At 40.5% G+C, this 19500-nt stretch overlaps 1 protein-coding gene across 1 annotated transcript in view; it reads right to left on the bottom strand.

The window, feature by feature from the left end:
- Positions 1 to 433: 433 nt before the first annotated feature.
- lrriq1 (leucine-rich repeats and IQ motif containing 1) overlaps positions 434 to 19500 on the bottom strand; it is a 35832-nt gene continuing 16765 nt past the window's right edge. The window contains exons 15-26 of the mRNA XM_085357744.1: positions 16699 to 17088; positions 15989 to 16172; positions 14096 to 14221; positions 13796 to 13885; positions 12472 to 12563; positions 11031 to 11102; positions 10840 to 10928; positions 9882 to 9983; positions 4326 to 4434; positions 3853 to 3913; positions 3161 to 3281; positions 434 to 567 (exon numbers count right to left, since the gene is read on the bottom strand). Coding sequence (XP_085213870.1) covers positions 434 to 567; positions 3161 to 3281; positions 3853 to 3913; positions 4326 to 4434; positions 9882 to 9983; positions 10840 to 10928; positions 11031 to 11102; positions 12472 to 12563; positions 13796 to 13885; positions 14096 to 14221; positions 15989 to 16172; positions 16699 to 17088 — 1570 coding nt within the window. The remainder of the gene's footprint in view (positions 568 to 3160; positions 3282 to 3852; positions 3914 to 4325; positions 4435 to 9881; positions 9984 to 10839; positions 10929 to 11030; positions 11103 to 12471; positions 12564 to 13795; positions 13886 to 14095; positions 14222 to 15988; positions 16173 to 16698; positions 17089 to 19500) is intronic.

The raw sequence follows: 19500 nt of genomic DNA, 5'->3' as shown, positions 1-19500 counted from the left end.
TTGTGACTTTGTTCCATGTGTTTTGGTGCTAGTTGGATGCAGTGAGGTTTGGGCAATGATACTTGAGAACACAGCATTTGATACTTGAATGAACATAATAGAACCGCCTGCAGATATTTGGGCTGGTCTGAGTCCTGTTGGCCTTAATTAATTTACAGAAAAGGGAGTCTTGAGTTTTCATCTGCTTTTCCATCTTAGTGCAGGCAATAAAACAGCATTAAAAATCAAGCTGACCGGCAAAGGAAAATCACATCGAATTTTAATAGCTAAAAATTTTCTAAAGTATCCACGTGAGCTCTTCCAACGCATATTTTAATAATCTTTTGACGCGAAATGCATCGAAGTACATATAAGAAAGCTGCAACTGCATCTATTAGAGGCTGCAGAGCAAGGGCAGGAAAAGTGGTGACCTCTGGAAGGAGGCTTTGTGTTTTTACTTGCGCACTCTGTCCCTTTTCTTGCCTCCTCCCCAGCCACCGCTCAGCTGAACCGGGTTGTCACGGAAGGAGATACGCTCCTTTTTTGACGGGGCAGACGTGACTCGCGCGGGAGATGGGACTTCTTTTCCTGGAGACAAAATGGAAGAAGACGGCATCAGTATTTAACATTCAAAACAAGCAGAGTGAATTTACTTTGCTGACTCATACTATATGTGTTTTTAAACAACAGTTGACACCGAGAACTCATTTTGTACTTCTGTGTCTGCTCACATATTTTATAGAATTTATTAACATGGGTTATTATTAATTTCATAACATAGTTTTCTAGAGGGAAGGCTATCTTTGCAACACACAACGTCATGTTAGTTTGCCAGGGTCACATTATAGAAATTGTTAAGTACTTAAAAATGCATGGCATAAAAGTAAATATAAAAGCTTTAACTAATGATGCAGTGTTAAGTAGGTTAAAATATGAGGATTTGTAATATGTACTTAATATACATGTTTTGAAAATTGAGCGTCAATTTTGTGTGACTCAAAATACTCGAGATGGTGCTGCATTAAATCTCACACTAAAGACTTAAGTGTGAGCAGGCGGGTTGTTCGGTGCCTCTCGGGAGCAGTGTGTGTGCTGTATCACAGGCCGTTCCACTTTCACCTGGGGATCAGTACAAAGCTTTTCAAACATACAGAACAAAGGCAGCGCTTCTACAGGGTATGATGCATTCCACGTGTAGAGCGCAAACCCACAGTCAGCACGGCTGCCTCACACAGGGAGTCCAACAGCATGAAGCGCTCTTTAGGTGGGAGGGCTGGGATGCATCGCACGTTCTATGCTAGCCCCAAATATCCGCACAGCTGGCAAACTGTATAGAATAACCATCCGCTCACAAGTCACACATAATCACACATCTCTAAGTTTTGATTTTGTTCAAGTCTGTTGGGCTAACACTGCGATTTTCCTTTCCTCGTGGTCTCTCTTAATACACAGTGTTTTGGTGTTTATTTCCAGGTCAGCTTTGGTGGCTCAGTATATTAAGGAACTTTGTGCAGTAATGCGTTTGAAATCAGAAGCATTACTGCACTAAAAGTTCAGTGTAATAAACACTGAACTTTTGCTGCATGTTTTCCTAATAGCACTGCTAGTTGTGCATTCTGTTATTAACAGTACAGAGTTTTATTTTTGTTTAAACTGCTCATTTTAACAAACCACTGTGACCAAACAAATTGTTTTAGGTCATCTTACTCCTATTAGGGTTGCAAGAGGAGCTTAACTTAAGTAGTTTCCTCTGCACACGTAATGAAAATATTGTGTGAGCCGAGAAATGCATTTTATGGTACTGTCCCGGCAAGAGGTGAGTATCGCATTGCAACAGGTTATAGACTATTTATGTAGTCTTTACTGCTATACCAAACTAAGTGAACCCTCTAACTTTAAACCCCCACCTTGATGATGTATGCCCCTTTACAGGCGAAGGCGATTGTTAGTCACACTTTTTTGCAGGATCACGTAGGCTCAGTATGAAGATTTACATCAAAGAAGCTGCGTTCCCTGATTTTACTCCATAAGGAATTTCCAAGCCATGACTTTTTGATGACCACTGGGACCATTAGATACCCTTTCCAAGTTTATAAAATATCTAATTGGCTTTTCAAGAAATATTCTTTCCTTACACATACATCCATATTTCAATTTGTCCTTCACAATTTTGATAATGGATGTTTTGATCAGTGCGGACAAAGAGGCTTTCTTTCTCCCGGCCACACTCCCCGTAGAGTCTGCCTGCCTAACAGGGAAATGCTCGTTCCTGCTGCTGCACCTCGTGGATATCATTTTGAAATCATCATCGGAATCCAATTTGGCTTCGTTAACATGGACAGGGCTCTCCTTCACTCAGATTCCTGGGCTTGTTTAATGTGGTCATCTGCTTGTCAGCCTGTCAGTAGCATCTTTGTCACTCAAACTCCTGAGCCCCACTACTCCTGACAGAAGGGCCAGTCATTCTTCACTGAAAGGACTGATTTTTTTTCTCTCCCTCGCTGCCTGTTTCCTGTCAGAGGAAAATTTCACGACACTCTGTCCCCAGCCCGACCTTGTGGCTCCCCTCCCCTCCCGCAGCAGACGACCAGCGGACTCGGTCTAGGCTGAATAAGCAGCGGTCTTTATCCCTGGCTCTGCGCACTCAGATCTGTGTGGCCCAGTAGTCATAGGTGCAACTATGCAAACCTAAAGAGATCACATGTAATAAACACACAGTTATGTGCACCCCTGCCAAAAGATTTTGAAGAGTTTGAATTTGAGCCTGTGCTTTTCTCTCTGTGACTGCTAACAGGAGAATATAGAGATATATGTGACAGTGAGCTCATATGTTTATTGGTCCTTTTCTTAATTGTTATTTTTAAGTCAGAACTTGGTTTCAAGTTAAGGGCAACTTTCTAGAATTGTAATAATTAACACATTTGCATAAAAATACATTTTGCATACATAATGAGTTTTAAATATATATACATCTCTAAATTTGCTATAAATTATATGTGTTAAAAATTATATGTGTTAAAAAAAAAAAAAAACTAAGGGAAACACTTCTGTAAGGAGAGTTGGGTTTTTTACTTCACATACATACAGATATTTTTTACACTCTGCTGAAAGACCAGTTCATTATTCCCAGTATCACTGTGATGTTGTGGAGAAAAGCAGTTTACAAGTTTACAAGACTCACTTGCATGACTGGAGGAGGTTCTACGGGTATAACTGTTCACTTTGCAACCCTGGCCAACCAAATTGCTGTTCGTCCACAGTCCACTGGTGTGATTTAGACAATCTGCATATGCTGGGTTAGCCTGCATGCACCACACACAGAAACAGACACACACACACACACACACACACACACACACACAAATGAGGCCCAAAATGAAACATCTCACGCAAGTAGTCGAACATTCTGAAAATCAACAACCCAGCAGCTCTGCAGTCAGAGGATATATCTAAGAAACTGGAGGAAAGGGGCGGCCCCTCTTGCCAGTAAACATAAGTCACACTGCTCCATAATGGCACGAGGAGACCTGTGGTTTGTGACTTCAAAGACTTCACAACCATCAGCATCGTTCTCAGGTCTAAACAAACTGCTCCAATGTGACACTGGGATTTCAACAAGTGAAATTAAGAAATCGCGCCCACTTGATCCAATTGAAAGTGTCACTACAGAGCTAAACCTCAGACTCCCCCCGCCCCTTCCTCCTTTAAATCAAAGTTGATGAGACAGACTCCAAGGAAGAGGACCTACGGTGTGGGATGTGACTCTGACTGGTAAATGTAAATACTACATAGCTTTACATGCATGCAACTGCGCCACAAAAAAGATTCAAATCAAGGGGGGGAAACAGCATGGCTGGGGGGACCGATACTCACTACGAGCTGCACTCTGCCTCCGTTCAGAATGGATGAGTTTATGTCCGGTAAGAAATGATCACTGAGGACAAAACACAAAATGCTTAGATGATTAGTGTTCTGCATGCTTCACACCAATTCAGTGATTAACTCTCTATTGCAGGCTCCATTTCCAAGCAAAAAACTCATATTAAATTTTAAAAAAAGAAACAAATTATATGGATTATGTCTGTTTTTTTTAAATAGGGCAGGGATAGCACAGGCCTACACACTGACTTATTTCTGTCATCTCCCTGATTCAGCAGAATCAGAATACTTTATTGATCCCTGGGGGAAATTATTTAATAAGTTAATCAATTAAGTTAATATGTCATTCTCAGTGCACTGGAATATTTTATTTTAGAATGATACAGCGCAGGTCTTAAGGTGAATCGATACAGATAGATGCATAAACACCACCTTCATCACCTTATGATCTACATTAAATAGCTCACCTGTCTGAATGCCCATGAGTGGCCTGGGTATGGAGCCACTGCTGAGTTTGATCTTGTTTAACTTGCTCTGTCCTCTCTGCCTGCTGATGGCCCGTCTTAGCCCCACCAGCTGCACTCAACAGAAGAAATGAAATAAAGGGTCACAGGCTGTTCTTTTTTCAGTTTGTTGGTTAGGTAACATTTTTGACAACAGTGGCAATAAAGAAATAACTGCCTCATCACCGTGTGCTGTGGAGAAGATAGCATGAGTCTAAATGAAAGGACAAGGCTTGTGTTAACAGATGCTTACAAATGTTCAAGCTGAACAAATAAACAACTGCAGGGCCTGTTCTGTGGCAAAGTTTGACACGTTTTACTGCCATTACAGCGTGCCAGCTTTCCCTCAACGGGACAGATTAGTGGTCAAAGTCATGTTAGGGCAGAAGGTGGTGTAATAATTCATGTAGCACTGCTGAAAGTTGCAACAGGAAAGGCCTCATTTTGTTCCAACAATGGCAGTGACTTGTTGTTTTTTTTTGTAAAATTGAATCCAAGCAATGTTTCAAAAGTTTGTGAAAGTGAAAAATCCAAGAGGCCGGTGATTTACGGGTTATGCTGAAATCCCATAATAAGGTTGTAATTCAAAATAAACATTTAGGTTGTACTGACAGTAATGCTGCCTTAGATGGGTGTAAACTGATAATTTATTTTGACAGGCCAGTGCTGGAACTAATGACGCATTTATTTAAGCCATTCACTTGCTTTTGCTGAGCTGTAAAAAGAAGAAAAGAGCTTTACAGTTTTCATGGGTTAATTGAGAAGCCACACTAAAAACGTCAAGTGATAGATGCCTCCCCTGGGGCAGCAAAGGGCAGGATATGGCTACTTGCACTTCCCGAAGTTGAGAGAGAAAGAGGGAGAGATGGTGCATGAGAAGTCCAGATATCAGTTTTCAAACACCAGCCTGCTCGCGTAGAGTAAATACAGTGATTACAAAGGGTAGGTAAACACATGCACAGAAATCTGTACACACTGATGCAAGATAAGAACCACGAAAAAAAATCATTTAGTTTGATGTACTTGAGCAGCATGGAGAGATTTCTTCTCTCCATTTCCCCCTCAGAACCCCCTACTAGAGCTTCCTCCTGACCTCCTTCAACCTCCTCAATCCCCCTTGAGTACTCCTCCAGGACATCATGAGGGGGGCCTGTAAAAGTCATGCCTGTTAAGGGGGGCTTTTAACCACATTAGGGGATCTCGTCAATATCAGAGCGCCGGGGAGGAGGAGTAGCATTCAGGTTTTGGCCTGCAGCAAAGCAGAGATGAAGGAGAGATGATGTTGTCACTAAGTAGTCTCCTCTCCTCGAACCTCACTAAAGGAACAAAAAACACTGAGTCCTGCAAAGAGTCAGTACCAGTACCAATAACAAGTAGAAAAAAAAACAAAAAACTCCTAAACAAATGATAGTGACCTTAAAGGACAGTTGTGTCAAGAGTAAAACTGTGCACGTGCACAAATATAGCAAGTTTAACAACCAAGTCACTTTATAACAGACATATTTTAAAGTCAGAGGATTCTTGATTTGTCCTTCAGGCATAAACCATAGATAAAAGATGCCCATAGTTTGTGGATGACTTGGCAATCTTGGTTTTTTGAAGCCAACTAAAGACACTGTAGTGATTTATCAATCAAGCGGGAGGCCCACACTGAAGAATACGTTGCATTATATTCCTTTTATAAAAATGGACATCAAGTTGTACTCAGTCAGACTCAAACTAGCATTTGAGACCATATACTCATTAAGAAACCCTTCACTGAGGTCATGAATCAAGTAAGTAGTAGATTTTTTAGAAATCTTTTATCGATTTTTTATAAATTCTGGAGCAGCCAGAAGAGTCCCTCTCCTTTTGGCAATGAGAAAAAAAAATGCATGTTTAAAGCCGTTTTAGGTCGAAAACCTGAATCTTCATCTTTTCTACACATGCTGTGTCACAAAACAAATCTAAATGTAAAAGTGTGAGATGGAATAACAGTGCACATCTGTGGATTAGAACATCTATCCACCAGAGATGTAAAGCTTTTCTAACCCCTAAAACTTGGTTTCATGCATTAGGCGACTTGACTCTAAATGATTCTACAAACATGTCACTGAAGTTAATCTGAATCACAATAAGGTCTGTAAAATGAAGTTGTCTCTTGCAAACATATTGGCTGGTTTTGGTCTGCTAAAACATGAAAATAAAGACCACAGTAGGATGGAGCAATTCATACACGCTAATCATCTTTTGATCTAAAAGCATTCTAAGATCCATTTGTTAACTTTGTAAAAACACTGGAACACTGACAGGAAAATGTTTGTGACGATACTTGAAGAGAACCAGTTCAAATTGCATATTATCCAAACACATTAGAAATTAAAAATGTAAATGTTTAGTTCCCACATTTTCAGGCACTGCTCCTGAAAGGACTTCTAACTTGACAGATTAATGTGTTTCTCGATTACTGGAGACTTGTAAGGGACCTTCTGTAAGTAACATGAATTTAAATTAATAAGACGGCTAAAGTGCATACGTTTTCTGTTTTGTGCAGATGGCTAATGTTGGAAAATGTAGGAAAAAAATGAAAAAGAAATATAGAAAAGTATTTTATAATCCTTTTTTTTTAGGCATTTGCTAAGTGAAATGTGTGACATTTTAGCAACTCGGTGGTTTTAGTTAGATGTCTGACTCTGTGAATGACTGATGGCCCAATGCACATTGGCTCAGCTCGTTTCTGAAGTGTGCCAATGCGCCTCAGTCATGTAGTATGAGGAGAGAGGCTCCACTGCACGAGATAAATAGAAGCTTAGAGATTACGGGGCTGAAATTGGATGCATATGAATGGTGGGGAACAGCCTAAGCTATTTTGACTGATCAATGATAAACAAAATGATTGTGTTTCAGTTTGACTTTGTTGATGACATCAAGTGTGAAATCAAGTTAAATGCTCAGGAGGTAGGGGAACCAGGCTGAAACAAAAATATATATCATTGTGTCCCTGAGACACGAGGACGGATGTTTGGTGGGGTTGGATCTCAGTTTGGATGGAAGAGGATGATTAGAACTCTGTGTGTATATGTATGGATATGTATGTGTGTGTGTGTGTGTGTGTGTGTGTGTGTGTGTGTGTGTGTATCTGTGCGTGCATCTGGAGGGGTTGAGTGGTAATTAAGAGTAGAAATTAGGAGAATTCCTTAGAGGCACACCACACTGTCAACATCTGCAGCACCCCAGACACATGCAAAAGATGCAAATAATAAGGAAAAGGTATATTTATATTCTCTTTTAAACTTTTAGAAGAAAATTTGTTGTGGCTCTGCACTATTCTCTCCCTCTGTCTCCGTGTCTGGGTATGTAAACTGATACCCATTTCAAGTGGGTTACTCATGTCCAGCACATCCACACAAAGAGCCCGGATAAAATAAACACGCAGCGTCAGATATCTTGGAAAGAATCTGTCATGGGTTTGAGGCTAATCACCTCCAGAAGGAGCTTGACTCGAGGCCTGAAACGTTAGCCCCTGTCGGGGAGCGCTGGCTGGGCCAGTCTGGGGCTGGGCTGGCCAGGCCCCGGGCACTGGTGATGAATCCGGAGGAGGGGGTGTCTTACACAGGTCAGGACCAGGGGGGCGAGGATGTAGTCAAACCTGGACCCTTTTACAGAGACCCAGCTTCACAGCACCACAAGTTAATAACTGACACAGCACCTCACTCGCCAGCCTTATAGCAATGCTGTAAAAAGACAGTAGGAATCGTTTCCCCTAGACTGAAGCTGGATAGAGTTACACATTTCTGTCAGATCAGAAAACTGACTGAGGATACAGAATATAAACCGGAAAGAAAGAGAATGCCCTAACCAGAGATCCTTCCATTACTTTATCAGTTGTATTAGCTCAAAAGCATCAGTCCCGTTTGATAAACTGTCAATAAGAGGGTGGGGAGGAGCGATGAAGCTATGGGAAAAAACAGAGCTGGAAATATTGTTGTAATTTAATATGTTATCGGGATACAGCTATTCCTCGATTGCCAGTTAGCTGACAGTTTATCCACAGCAGTATTATGCTCACACATAATTCCAGTGTCAGCAATCACAATGTTGGAAAGTTGACATAATACACCTGCAATTCAAATAAACAATAGATAACATAATGATGCTGTCACGCAGCTGAGATAGCTCCAGCTCCCCCCATGACCCTGAGCTGGATAAGAGGAAGAAAATGGATGGATGATGCTGTCATAGTCAAGCTCCATTTTTCATGCATTTTATAAATTGTCAATGGAAAATAATTATTGGAAAAGAATGTTGTGCCACCTACTCCAAAAGGGAACATTTGTTAGTCCGTCACTGTCCTGATGAAAATGCCTTGTAATGCTGGCAAAACAGTGTCTGCTGACAGAAGAACTTCAGAATTAATGAAAATAAGAGAACTCATTCACATATAAATCGCCACATTTTTACGCTAAAAAGATCATGGTTGTTCTATTTTTTAAGACTGCAACATAAAATGACAGGCAAATCTGCTCTTCGTCTTCACAGCTAATTCTTTAGTATGTTAGTCTTATAACTGATCGCTTCACTTTCTGCTGGCAAATGCTGCTGTTCCAGCATCCCTCTGACTGCTGGATGACCGTGAGACTATTACTCCATGGATGTGAGGCCTTCACCCTGGTACGTGGTGGTGGGGTCCAAAAGAAAGACGGAGACAGTCCCTCATGATAAAAACAGACTCCCCCCCCCCCCCCCCCCCCCCCCCCCCCCCCCCAACTCTCCCTTATGCTCTCCCTCCAGCGCTTCCCTTCCTTTTAAGTCTGTCTGCGTGTGTCACAATGCCAAATCCTCTCTGCACCTCAGGGCAGGGCACCAGGCCACAGCAGAATATGGATGAAGGTGGAGGGAGGCTTTTGACTTTTCTCAACCAATCACACTATCCCACATATAATCAATCCATAGCCTTTTTTTGACACTGTATTTCCATAACACTGAAAACTCTTTGGAAAAAAGTTGTGCCATACAGTCCTGTGAAAAGTACACCCTGACCGTCATGACAGTACAATTAGAAAAAGGTTGGAAAAATATGGCTTTGAGGGGTTGCCAAAAGAAAGCTTCTTCTCTTTTAAAAGAATGTGGACATTTGAGCCATCCAGAAGACATCTTTCACCTTTAGACTGATGAGACCAAAGCGGAGATGTTGGGTCATAAAGCGCAGTGGCCCAACAGGCAAAAACCAAACACAACATATCAGCACAAAAACCTCTCACCAACTGTTAAGCACGGCGGTGGACGGGTGGTGATTTGGGCTTGTTTTGTAGTTGCAGGACCTTTGAAAATTGCAATCACTGAGTTGATCATGAGTGTCTCTATATATCACAGTATTTTAGAGACAAATGTGAGGCCATCTACCCCTTCTGCTTTGCAATAGTCCAGTCTAAGACCAGACCAGACTTAAATAGTTTAAATTTAAATTAAAAATTCTTAAAAATAATCCAAGCATTTGAAATACTACTGGGTTAGAAAATATGCATAGATCTCTTTTCTTACCTTTTGCATAATTTCTGTTGTATCGTGCTGTTGTGTTTTGTGCCTCCGCTGGACCAAGCTGGTAATTACAATTTCTGAACAAGTCAAGTCGGACGGAGGGATCTAACACAGCAAGAAAGAGAAGGTCAAAGCAGGACACACCAGGCTTTAAACCAGAAGCAGAAAACCAGGATCAAACAGTCAGAAAATATTAGTGCATATGTAATACAGCGCTGTGGTTCAGCTGAGGCAGATGCCATTAGGAGTTAAAGCCGACAAAGACCTGTGTGTCGATGGAGCAAGATGACAAGAGCACCACTAATGCAATCATGCATTTGAAAGTCTGATCAAAGACCAACCTCCCATTACATGACCATGACATGATACCCATGGCAGAACTACTGTTTCTTGGAACAGAGCAGAGGTGAGGTCACCTTTCACTACAGTTACACTAAACCACTACAATGAAATGGAATGAAAGTCGCCACAAGACGACTTGTCATGAGCTTTCTTGGCAATAGTTATTTCCTTTGCAGGCTCGTAAATAAGTCCAATGAGAGGTGACAGCCCTGGCTTCTGCTGTCTGTTATGGCTCATTAACATACATGCGGCGGAAAGGTTCACTGCTACTAAAGCACGGCTGAAGAATGAGAATGAAGAGAGATCTTTCTCCTTTTTAGACAACAGATTTATGTCTTAACAGGAGTTATCTCCATTTTGTGAACTATATAAAGACAGAAACATCAGCTGAGGTGTAGAAGGATTAATGAATGAAGGAAGCATTGCATATGAGGTGACTGAAGAAGGAAACCACAACAGTGTTTAATCTCCAATCACAGCATTCAAATTCTATGGGGAATTTTCTAAAAACATACAAAAATGGTTTTTTTAAACCTGAACTACTGCATAAAAAGCACACATGCAAACACAAAGGGTCCAAATCTCAAATTTCCACCTATCCCACTTTAAACACACTAACCCCTTTGCTTCTTTTGCAGTTGTCTCTTTGACTTCATCTTCCGAGCTCTCCTCAGCAGCAGAAGTGCTGTGTGGCTGTCAGTAAAGCCCCTGCAGATGGCAAGGAAAGAAAAGACAAATAGAAAGTGCCGTTCTGCCATTTACTAACAACACACAGTTGCAGCAAGCAGTGAGGAGGAGATGATGATTTACCATTCTTCTAGAATCTTTTCTGATCTTTCAGAGAGACCACTAAGCGCTGAGGTGGAAGTAGGAGATGTGTTTCTGGAATCATAAAGAAATTATTGTCCTTAAAAACATAACTTGAGATGCAGAAATTCACAACAGGACTACAGATATTTAAATCTTTCGGGATTGAATTATGGCTGATCTTTAAGTCAAGGTTGTCCTGTATTTTTTCCTGCATGGCTGCTAATATTATTATGCTCAGTGGACGTGCAATAAAGATGTGCAAAATGGAAACCCATTTCATTTAAGGAAAAAGGGAGCTAAACTGGGCGAGTAGGGCTAGTGGTGATTGAAGATTGTGTTTGTGTGTCCAAACACAATCTTTATTGGGGCCAAAAACACATTTTCAGTGCACTCTGATGGTGGCATGCTCCACAGCTGTGGTCTTTAGTAGCAACTGTTCTCTCAGATGCCTTGGGATCTTACAGTAAAAACATGCATTAAACATTTGATTGTTTAAAAGTCTCAGTCCTCTAAAAGTTCATTTAAAAAAGGAAAAGCACACTCCTGCTCCAGCTCTTGAACTGAAGCTTGATCAAACTCTTAAACTGAAAACTGTTGTCTGGTCTGTAGCAAAAGATGCACCTGTCATCCACATAACTGTAACCAACATAACAAGCATGCTGGAAGTGGAGCAGTGCTGCCTTGTTTTCCTTTCCATTTCATTTTTTTCCTCAATGGAAGCCATTGAATTTTATGATTTGTATGCCACCAAGTAAAAAAGTAAACGAAAACAAATATTACCACTTTATAGATTACCAGTGACATCAGCTGAACATCATAGAGAGGAGAACTGAACAGTCATTCAGTGAACCTGCTTATTTGAGTGTTTTGCTAGCTGAATATGTGGATACATTTTGTGGATCACAACCATAACAAAAATATAAATGTGATTTAGTGTGTGTGTCATCCTCCTTTATATCCAGAAAGTGAAATTTCAACATCTGTATCATCATTTTTTCTATGCTATACTAAAATCTTATGACATTAAAATCTTGCATTATTAGGACCAGTTTGATTATTGTTCCTTGCATTTTTAATATCAGATTTATATTTTGCTATCCATGAAACACTTAAACACATACTTCAGGTTTTCTGTATTTTGTTCCAAGAGCAAACGCCATATCATGAGCTTCATATGTGAAAAAGTAAACCCAGTTAAAATCTCTAACTTCTAAGATACATCCGACTCTTTAATGTGCTTAGCAAAGATTGTATTTTTCTACTTGGAGTTGCATTAACGAAAAATATTAATGTCACAAATCAACACTGTTTGCTATATGTCCTATTATGAAAATTATTTATCTTCTTTTTCCCTATATAACTTTGTACAATAATTATGAAAATCTATATAAAGCTTAAAATAAACAGCTTTTTCAAATGCTGTGGCTGTGGGTTGTTGTACCTGTTAGAACCGTCCACATGTTCCCCAGCCATCCAGGCGTGCTTTGGTAGGGGGAGTATGTCCTGGGAGGGATCAAGACAGGGCCCAGGAGGCTGAAATACATATATCAATTAATGACAGGCCTAAGTTACTTTTCTTTTTTTTTTGTTACCTTGAAATGTTACCAAAACACACTTGTTGTAATTTTCCTAATGAATTACCAGAATACACATAAAACATCTGGGATACCAGTGTGTGTTTTTATTTCTGTTATTCTGCATCACAGACATTAAATCGGAGCGGCTTTGCTTTTTCAGTTTCTAAATGTTTCATTATTATACTGTTCATCAAACTCAAAGCTGGTTGGAGATAAAACCACGCTGAACAAAGGCAGGATTTTAGCTTTAGACTGTGACACTTGGAGTTTATGCAAAATTGATTTGGTTGCAGTTTTTTAAAAAATTGAATGTGTTTTTCAGGCTGGAAAAACTAATGTAGCTTTCTCCTGTATTTATGAACTTGAGCACACTCAAAAATCCTAGGAAAAAAATAGACATAGATTACTAGTGGAAAACTTCAACTGACATCTGTGTACTTAAAGGACCTGTAACAAAGGTAAAATTGTGCATGCTTTCATTATAGTTACAAAAATCTGAGCAGTCTGTTGTGGCATACTAATTAATTTTTCATGGAATAACACTACAGTTATCTGTAACTCTTGGGGGAAGTGATTACATTCTACACTATTATATCCAGTGACACTTAACTCAGGGGCCTATTTTTGTTGTAGGTATGTGGCTGACCGAGTGAACGGTTCACAATCATGGAATTCTCATATTTAAGTCAAAGTAACAGCTTAATTACTCTCCAGATTCTATTTTCTCTTGGTTAAAGTGCTAAATTGTTCATCCCCTGCCTTTGATCTGTGCCTCAGTGTCAACATATTGAGGCTGACCACGCTAGCAGCTGCACCACATCAGCTTGCTTAAACTGGCTACCATGATGTACAGCGCTGAGCACGCTCCAAAGAAAAGATCCAACAAGAGGTAAATGAAGAAAAAAAACAGGACGACAGTCCAGCCAGCATGAAAAATGACATCTGCTGGTGCTGTGCAACTTTCAGCCCTCCAGGAAATAATCCTGTTTTTCCAAGTGAATAAATTTAGAGATCAATAAGGGAGGGTGAGACAATTCCTGGAGGGGAGGTAGACAAGCAAGAAAATAACTCCAACACTGACATAACACAAGATGGTAAATCCCAAAATTCACAATTTGCATAGCAGGTTTCAAAGTATTAGAGAATATCATGTCAGGACTACCAGGTTTTAAGAATATCAAACTTTACCTTCGTAGATAATTGCTGCTCTGACACAAGTTGGTGTCTGGTAGACGAGTCCTGAGAAAGCATCAGTGTGCAGTGTTCCTCCAAAGCTGCCTTTATGAAAATGAAAAATACTTGAATTTCTGGACGGCAATGACAAACAAACCACAAATAAAGTGTCTTTGGAGTGAAGTATACAGTACTATATTTATGTGTTACATTTATGTGTTAGCCTCTGTGCAGGTTTTTTGGTCTGATGGGGTGCGAGATGGGGAACAACTGCCGAATCGTGAAAGTGAAGAACATACAGGCTTGTGCAGATACCTCATCAAAGACAAATTCATCTATGTCCACCTCCTCAAAGGTGTCATCCTCTCCAACACTGGGGCATGTCACAGCAGCAAGAGCAGATGTGAGCCTCCTCCTCAGAGAGTAGCCCCTCCAGAATGCCTGGAGGTACCCAGAAAAAGAAATGGTAGTTGCTCAATGAATCATGGAGCAAACGTAAATATTGCATGTTATCCCATTAGGAAGATAAAACATGTTAACCCCTCTTTTAATTGCTGAGTGTTCTGCTGTCTGAACTCTGTGTGACTCCAGGCTGCTCTGAGACAAATAGAGCTCCAGTGCGCCTCTAAATCCTGCAATTCCCAATGGGCAGAGGGGGGGGGCACACTTCACTTCAAGTTGAGCCGCACAGGAATTTTAGAACTCTTACTACCGCACGTCTTTGGAATCTGATTAATCACTCTATACCCCCCTGACATGCACAAAACACACACTTACACTTACACAGTGCTGTAGTGCACGGTACACGGCAACTCCCAGCCTCTACCTAGCCCTCAAGGAGTCATCAAACACTTTGTGTGTTGAAAAGGGATTTGAGAGGGGTGATGAGTAGCATGTTTTTCAGAAGAGCAGCTTACACCTCTGTGCAGAGGATTAGCCGAATAAGCCTCAAGAACGTATGAGGCCTGAAGTTCAGTTTTTAAGGATGAAAATTGGCATTTTCAGATATCCACAAAGAGGAAGTGACTTCAGGCACACTTTCTACATGCAGAAGTAAGATCCTTAATTACACAATAAAAGGTTAATGTGAGCAGTTTCTTCTCAACGCATAATCTTAAGCTATGACAAACTCTGATGGGGGTTTTTCCTACTCTTTTTTATCAAATTTTTATAAACTCACTAATTAATGAACCCAAAATAGAACAAATCAACTATTTGCTATCTGTGATATTCAGCAGTTTCTGCTATCCTCTAGGAGCAACAGCCGATCTTTCAGGGATTTTAGTGTAGCCAGGCTACGTTCAAAGCAAATGCAAAGCATCAAGCAATGCATCTGGGCTACACACATAAATCTCAGGCCACAAGAAGGAACCTAAAAGCTTTTGCTACCAAAAATCCTCTGCCTTTGAATTCTGCAACTGCGAAATGAAAATAGACGTCATAGCCACAGTGGCCCAGTGGATAGATGGATATAAATCTCAACAACAATACCCTCAAGGTGCTTAATACTGTAAGCTAAAAATCCTAAAATAATAAAGAGAAAATTGCGAACAATAAGACAACCGCCTATGAGCAAGCATTTGGCGACAGTGGGAAAAAAAACTTTAACAGGAAGAAACCTCCAGCAGAACCAAGCGCATGGAGGGGCAGCCATCTGCTGTCACAAGTTGTGGGTGTGGGGAGGAACACAGGACAAAGGACGCAGAGAGAGACAGAGTTTAACAATAACTAATGATTAAATGCAGAGAGGTGTGTAAACACATAGTGAGTGAAAAAAGGTGAATGAAAAAGAAAGTGCGCCTTGGGAAGCCCCCAGCAGCCTAGGCCTATTGCAGCATAAAAATGGAGGATTTAGTACTACAACATTTCCAATTCAAAAAAGAAAGATTTAAGCCTAATTTTCAAAGTAGCGAGGGTGTCTATCTCCTACTTCCAAATGGTAGCTGGTTCCACAGAAGGCGGGCCTGGACGCTGAAGGCTCTGCCTCCTGTTTTACTTTAAAACATCCTAGGTAAGCAAGCCAGCAGTCTCAGAGCAAAGTGCTCTGTTGGGGTGATATGGTGCTATGAGGTCTATTACAAGTAAACAGTTTGACTGACTGAATTCATATGAACTCGCCTGGATAACCGTTCTAAGTTGTTACCCAGAAATCTTCAGAGGGAAATTGTTCTAGGACGCTACAAATGCTACAAGCTACAAATGTTTTACCTGGATGACAGTTGCCGCACAGTGTTTGCCAGCAGTGCTCCTATTAATATAGAAAAGTCTTGACTCTGGCTTTCCTCCATCTCCTCCTCTTTCTCCTCCTTTCTCTGTGATGGGGGGAGCATTAATGTTCCCACATATCTGCTTGTATTTCCTCCAACATTGCTGAATCACAACTGCTGCTGTGCTGCTCAAAAAAGAACACACACACACACAGGCATTTAAATACACACAAAGTGAGGGATATATTGCACATGATATCATAGCACCTTCATCTTTCAAAACATGAATTTATATGTGAGCAGACATCTGGAGAGCAGTACTCTGGAGAGTTTAAGCCTGTCTAAAGCCACCCTTCAAATCAAAGATGTATTGTCCTCCCGAAGATAGCACAGTGTTAATGATAAAGCTGCGTGTTAAAATGAATAAAATCTTCAACGTCTTCTGGTGTAAATCAAGTAGAGGAGGCTCCAATGATGACAAATGCTTTGCAGCAGAAACTAATAAAAGGCTGAGCTCTGTTAAAAGAATTACATAAAAACAGAGTGTTTGCTTTAAGTCGGCAGCATCCAGTTGTATACCACGAATGAATTTGGAGGTTTTCATCGCATGCATTTTTATCAGCTGATCTTTCATCGAATACAAAGGTTTTATTAGAGTGAATATACAAACATACACACGAGTGACTCAGATAAAAGCAGAGAGTGAATTACTTTTTGAGGTTTAAGTCTTGATGGCTGGAGACAGATGCTTTTTCATCACTGAAGAAGGTCGCTGGACCCTGTTTTGGGCCAAATGTGTCATAGTGACTCTCTGTAGCTGGAGTCTCATCAAAATTCCAATAGCTGCATCTCATGATGTCTCTATTTGGAAAGACTGGTGGTAATTTGTTAGTGGACTCTATATCTCGGCAATCCATAAGCTCTTCACCAATGACACTATCCAGTGTTTTCTCAGGCGCTGTTTGACTTGCAGCCCAGTGTTCATCAGACACAGTGGTCTCACCATATTCATGGGCAAATCTCTGGTCCTCAGCCAGCTTCAGAGTCATACTGAAGTGCCGGCAGAAGCTTTGCACATCATTAAAGGGAAATGCAAGTCTGCTGTAAACAAACACATACAAAAATATTTCACGTTACATTATTAACTGGCAATACAGACCAGTTTTGACAACAGGGCAATAGTCCTAATCAATGCAAATACCTGACCTGACCTGACCTACATAACTGATTTTATTTTTGCACATATATTTTTATCGCTGCCCATTTCATTTCTGCATTTCAAGTACACCTTACTCTGCATATATCTTATTTATCATGATTACTGTTCGCCTTTCTTTTAGTACCGATGAAGGAAGGAACCCCAGTTTCATTGTACAACACAAAGTATGACTGTGCAATGGCAATAAAGTGAATGACATTAAAGTTAATCTTAGTCCACATGGTTCCCAATCAAATTTATTTAATAGGTTTACTGTAAGCAGTAATTGTAGCATATTGTTCTGAGCTCAGGAGAAGCAGTTATCCACTTTTAGGGTTGTCTGTGAAGGTTCTCAGTCATCCAGGTCATCGTAGTCAAAGGAGCTTGCAAAGAAAAGCGTCTGGACTTCTTTAAGTTACTTGAAGACGTTTCACCTCTCATCCGAGAAGCTTCTTCAGAAGCAGAACTGAAGAAGCTTCTCGGATGAGAGGTGAAACGTCTTCAAGTAACTTAAATAAATCTTTCTTTGAGAGTTTTGGTTATAGACTAGTAGTATAATCCTCATTGTGATTAGAATGTATGTGAATCTATTCTGGAAACAGAACAATTTTTTTCTTATCACCAGTATAATTAAATCTGACCTGCATAAAAGTCAAAGTTATAGCTTATCTGCTTTTACAGTATCAGAGCAATCCTCTCCACGGAGTTCACCTCACAGGACATAGAGAAGACATATTTAAAGAATCTCATTCTTGCATTAAACAACCCTAAAAGTGGTCAAAGGAGCTTGCAAAGAAAAGCGTCTGGACTTCTTTAAAAACACACAGTGATCGGTGGTGTTAGAAAATTAAATCATTCAAAAAGGATCAAAGCCATTCCATTTTGAGTTAAATATCACATATATATCCATTTTTAGCTCTTATTCTTGGCCAGCCTGTGATAGGTGTGGTCAGTGTGTGTCCTTATATTTATGTGAGGGTAGGGGTGGTGAGGGGGCGAGAGAGAAAGAGCTGTCTGCCTGCTCTGTGGGTGCCCTAATACCATATAATGTCTCTTTCATTGAGGGGATAAACTGACAACAAAGCTACCTCAATGGAAACTTAATTAATCTATTAGCTATGCTCCGCTCCTTGTCTTAAACCCCGAGGGGCCAGAGACGCTTGGCCAGTCTGGAAGGCCAGTAGCCACAAGTAGTGCAACTCCTTCTCTACAAAGACCTCGCTCTTCACTCTCAGTGGGATAAGAAAGAGAAGAGTCAGAAGGTCTTAAAGGATTGTGACACCAGTGACCCTCCCTCCCTCTACCTGCTGGTTCACTCCAGGGTCACCATAACACGGGTAAAAGAAAGCTTCAGTATACAATGTTCATGACAGGAAAATGAAAAGTTATTCACTGATTAATGCTCGCCTGTGAACATATCCAACCATGTATGTAGATGCTAAAAGCTCTCAGTGGTTATTTGTCTTCTGACTTGCAATACAGGAAATTTAGAGATATTTGGTGTTGCTTTATCACATGGGTGTCCCCAGGAGGCCACTCAACAAAAAACTGAGGTCGAGAGCTGCAAGAAATTCCTGAGCCAGCAGCAAACCCTATACTAGTTATATTATAGAGGCGTTTACTGTCCTTTTGAAAATTCAATTTGTGTCTGTCGCAACTGTCAGACAACTATGAACAGAACATAGAAGACCTCACAGCTCCAGAAATGATATGTATACTTAACACAACAAAAGTCTTGTGTAACTGTTTCACTTCTATGTTCACTTTTTCTACATTGTGGGTGAAAAATGTGGTTTGGTGATAACAATAAAATTGATAAAAACAGAGAGAAAATCCCAACAATCAGACGACCCCTAAGAGCAAGCACTAGGCAACAGTGGGGATGAAAACCTCCGGCAGGGCCAACTATCTCACATGACTGGCTGGGGTGAGTGGTGGGAGAAAGGATAAAAGACATAATGCTAAAATGTTGATGAAAACAAACACAAAAAAACATATAGGTTGCTGTAGTTGCTTCTGCTGTTCACACTACCCTTTGCAAGATGCTCAGGGCACATTTAGCTAATGCTAAAATGAGGCTTCAGCAATCTGAAATGGACTAATACTGGTGTATTCTTCAAAGCTTTGGCTTTTTGCCTTAGCAGTTTTTCTTTACCATACTGTGTGATGGTACCACAAACAGAAGGCACAATGAGTGGAAAGTACTCATTTCATTTGTTTAACTCAGACTGCTCACACATTAGCTTTAGCAAAACTCTATAACCCATCTTTTTCCACATGACATAGAAACATAATTTTTGATTCGCTTCTTTTAC

Source organism: Diplotaxodon limnothrissa, linkage group LG7 (genome assembly GCF_057381915.1).
Source record: "Diplotaxodon limnothrissa isolate DT_005_m linkage group LG7, D_limnothrissa_male_GT1.1, whole genome shotgun sequence".
NCBI classification, from domain to species: domain Eukaryota; kingdom Metazoa; phylum Chordata; class Actinopteri; order Cichliformes; family Cichlidae; genus Diplotaxodon; species Diplotaxodon limnothrissa.
The sequence above is the reverse complement of the archived record's forward strand: the minus strand, read 5'-3'. Positions and strand labels throughout refer to the sequence as shown.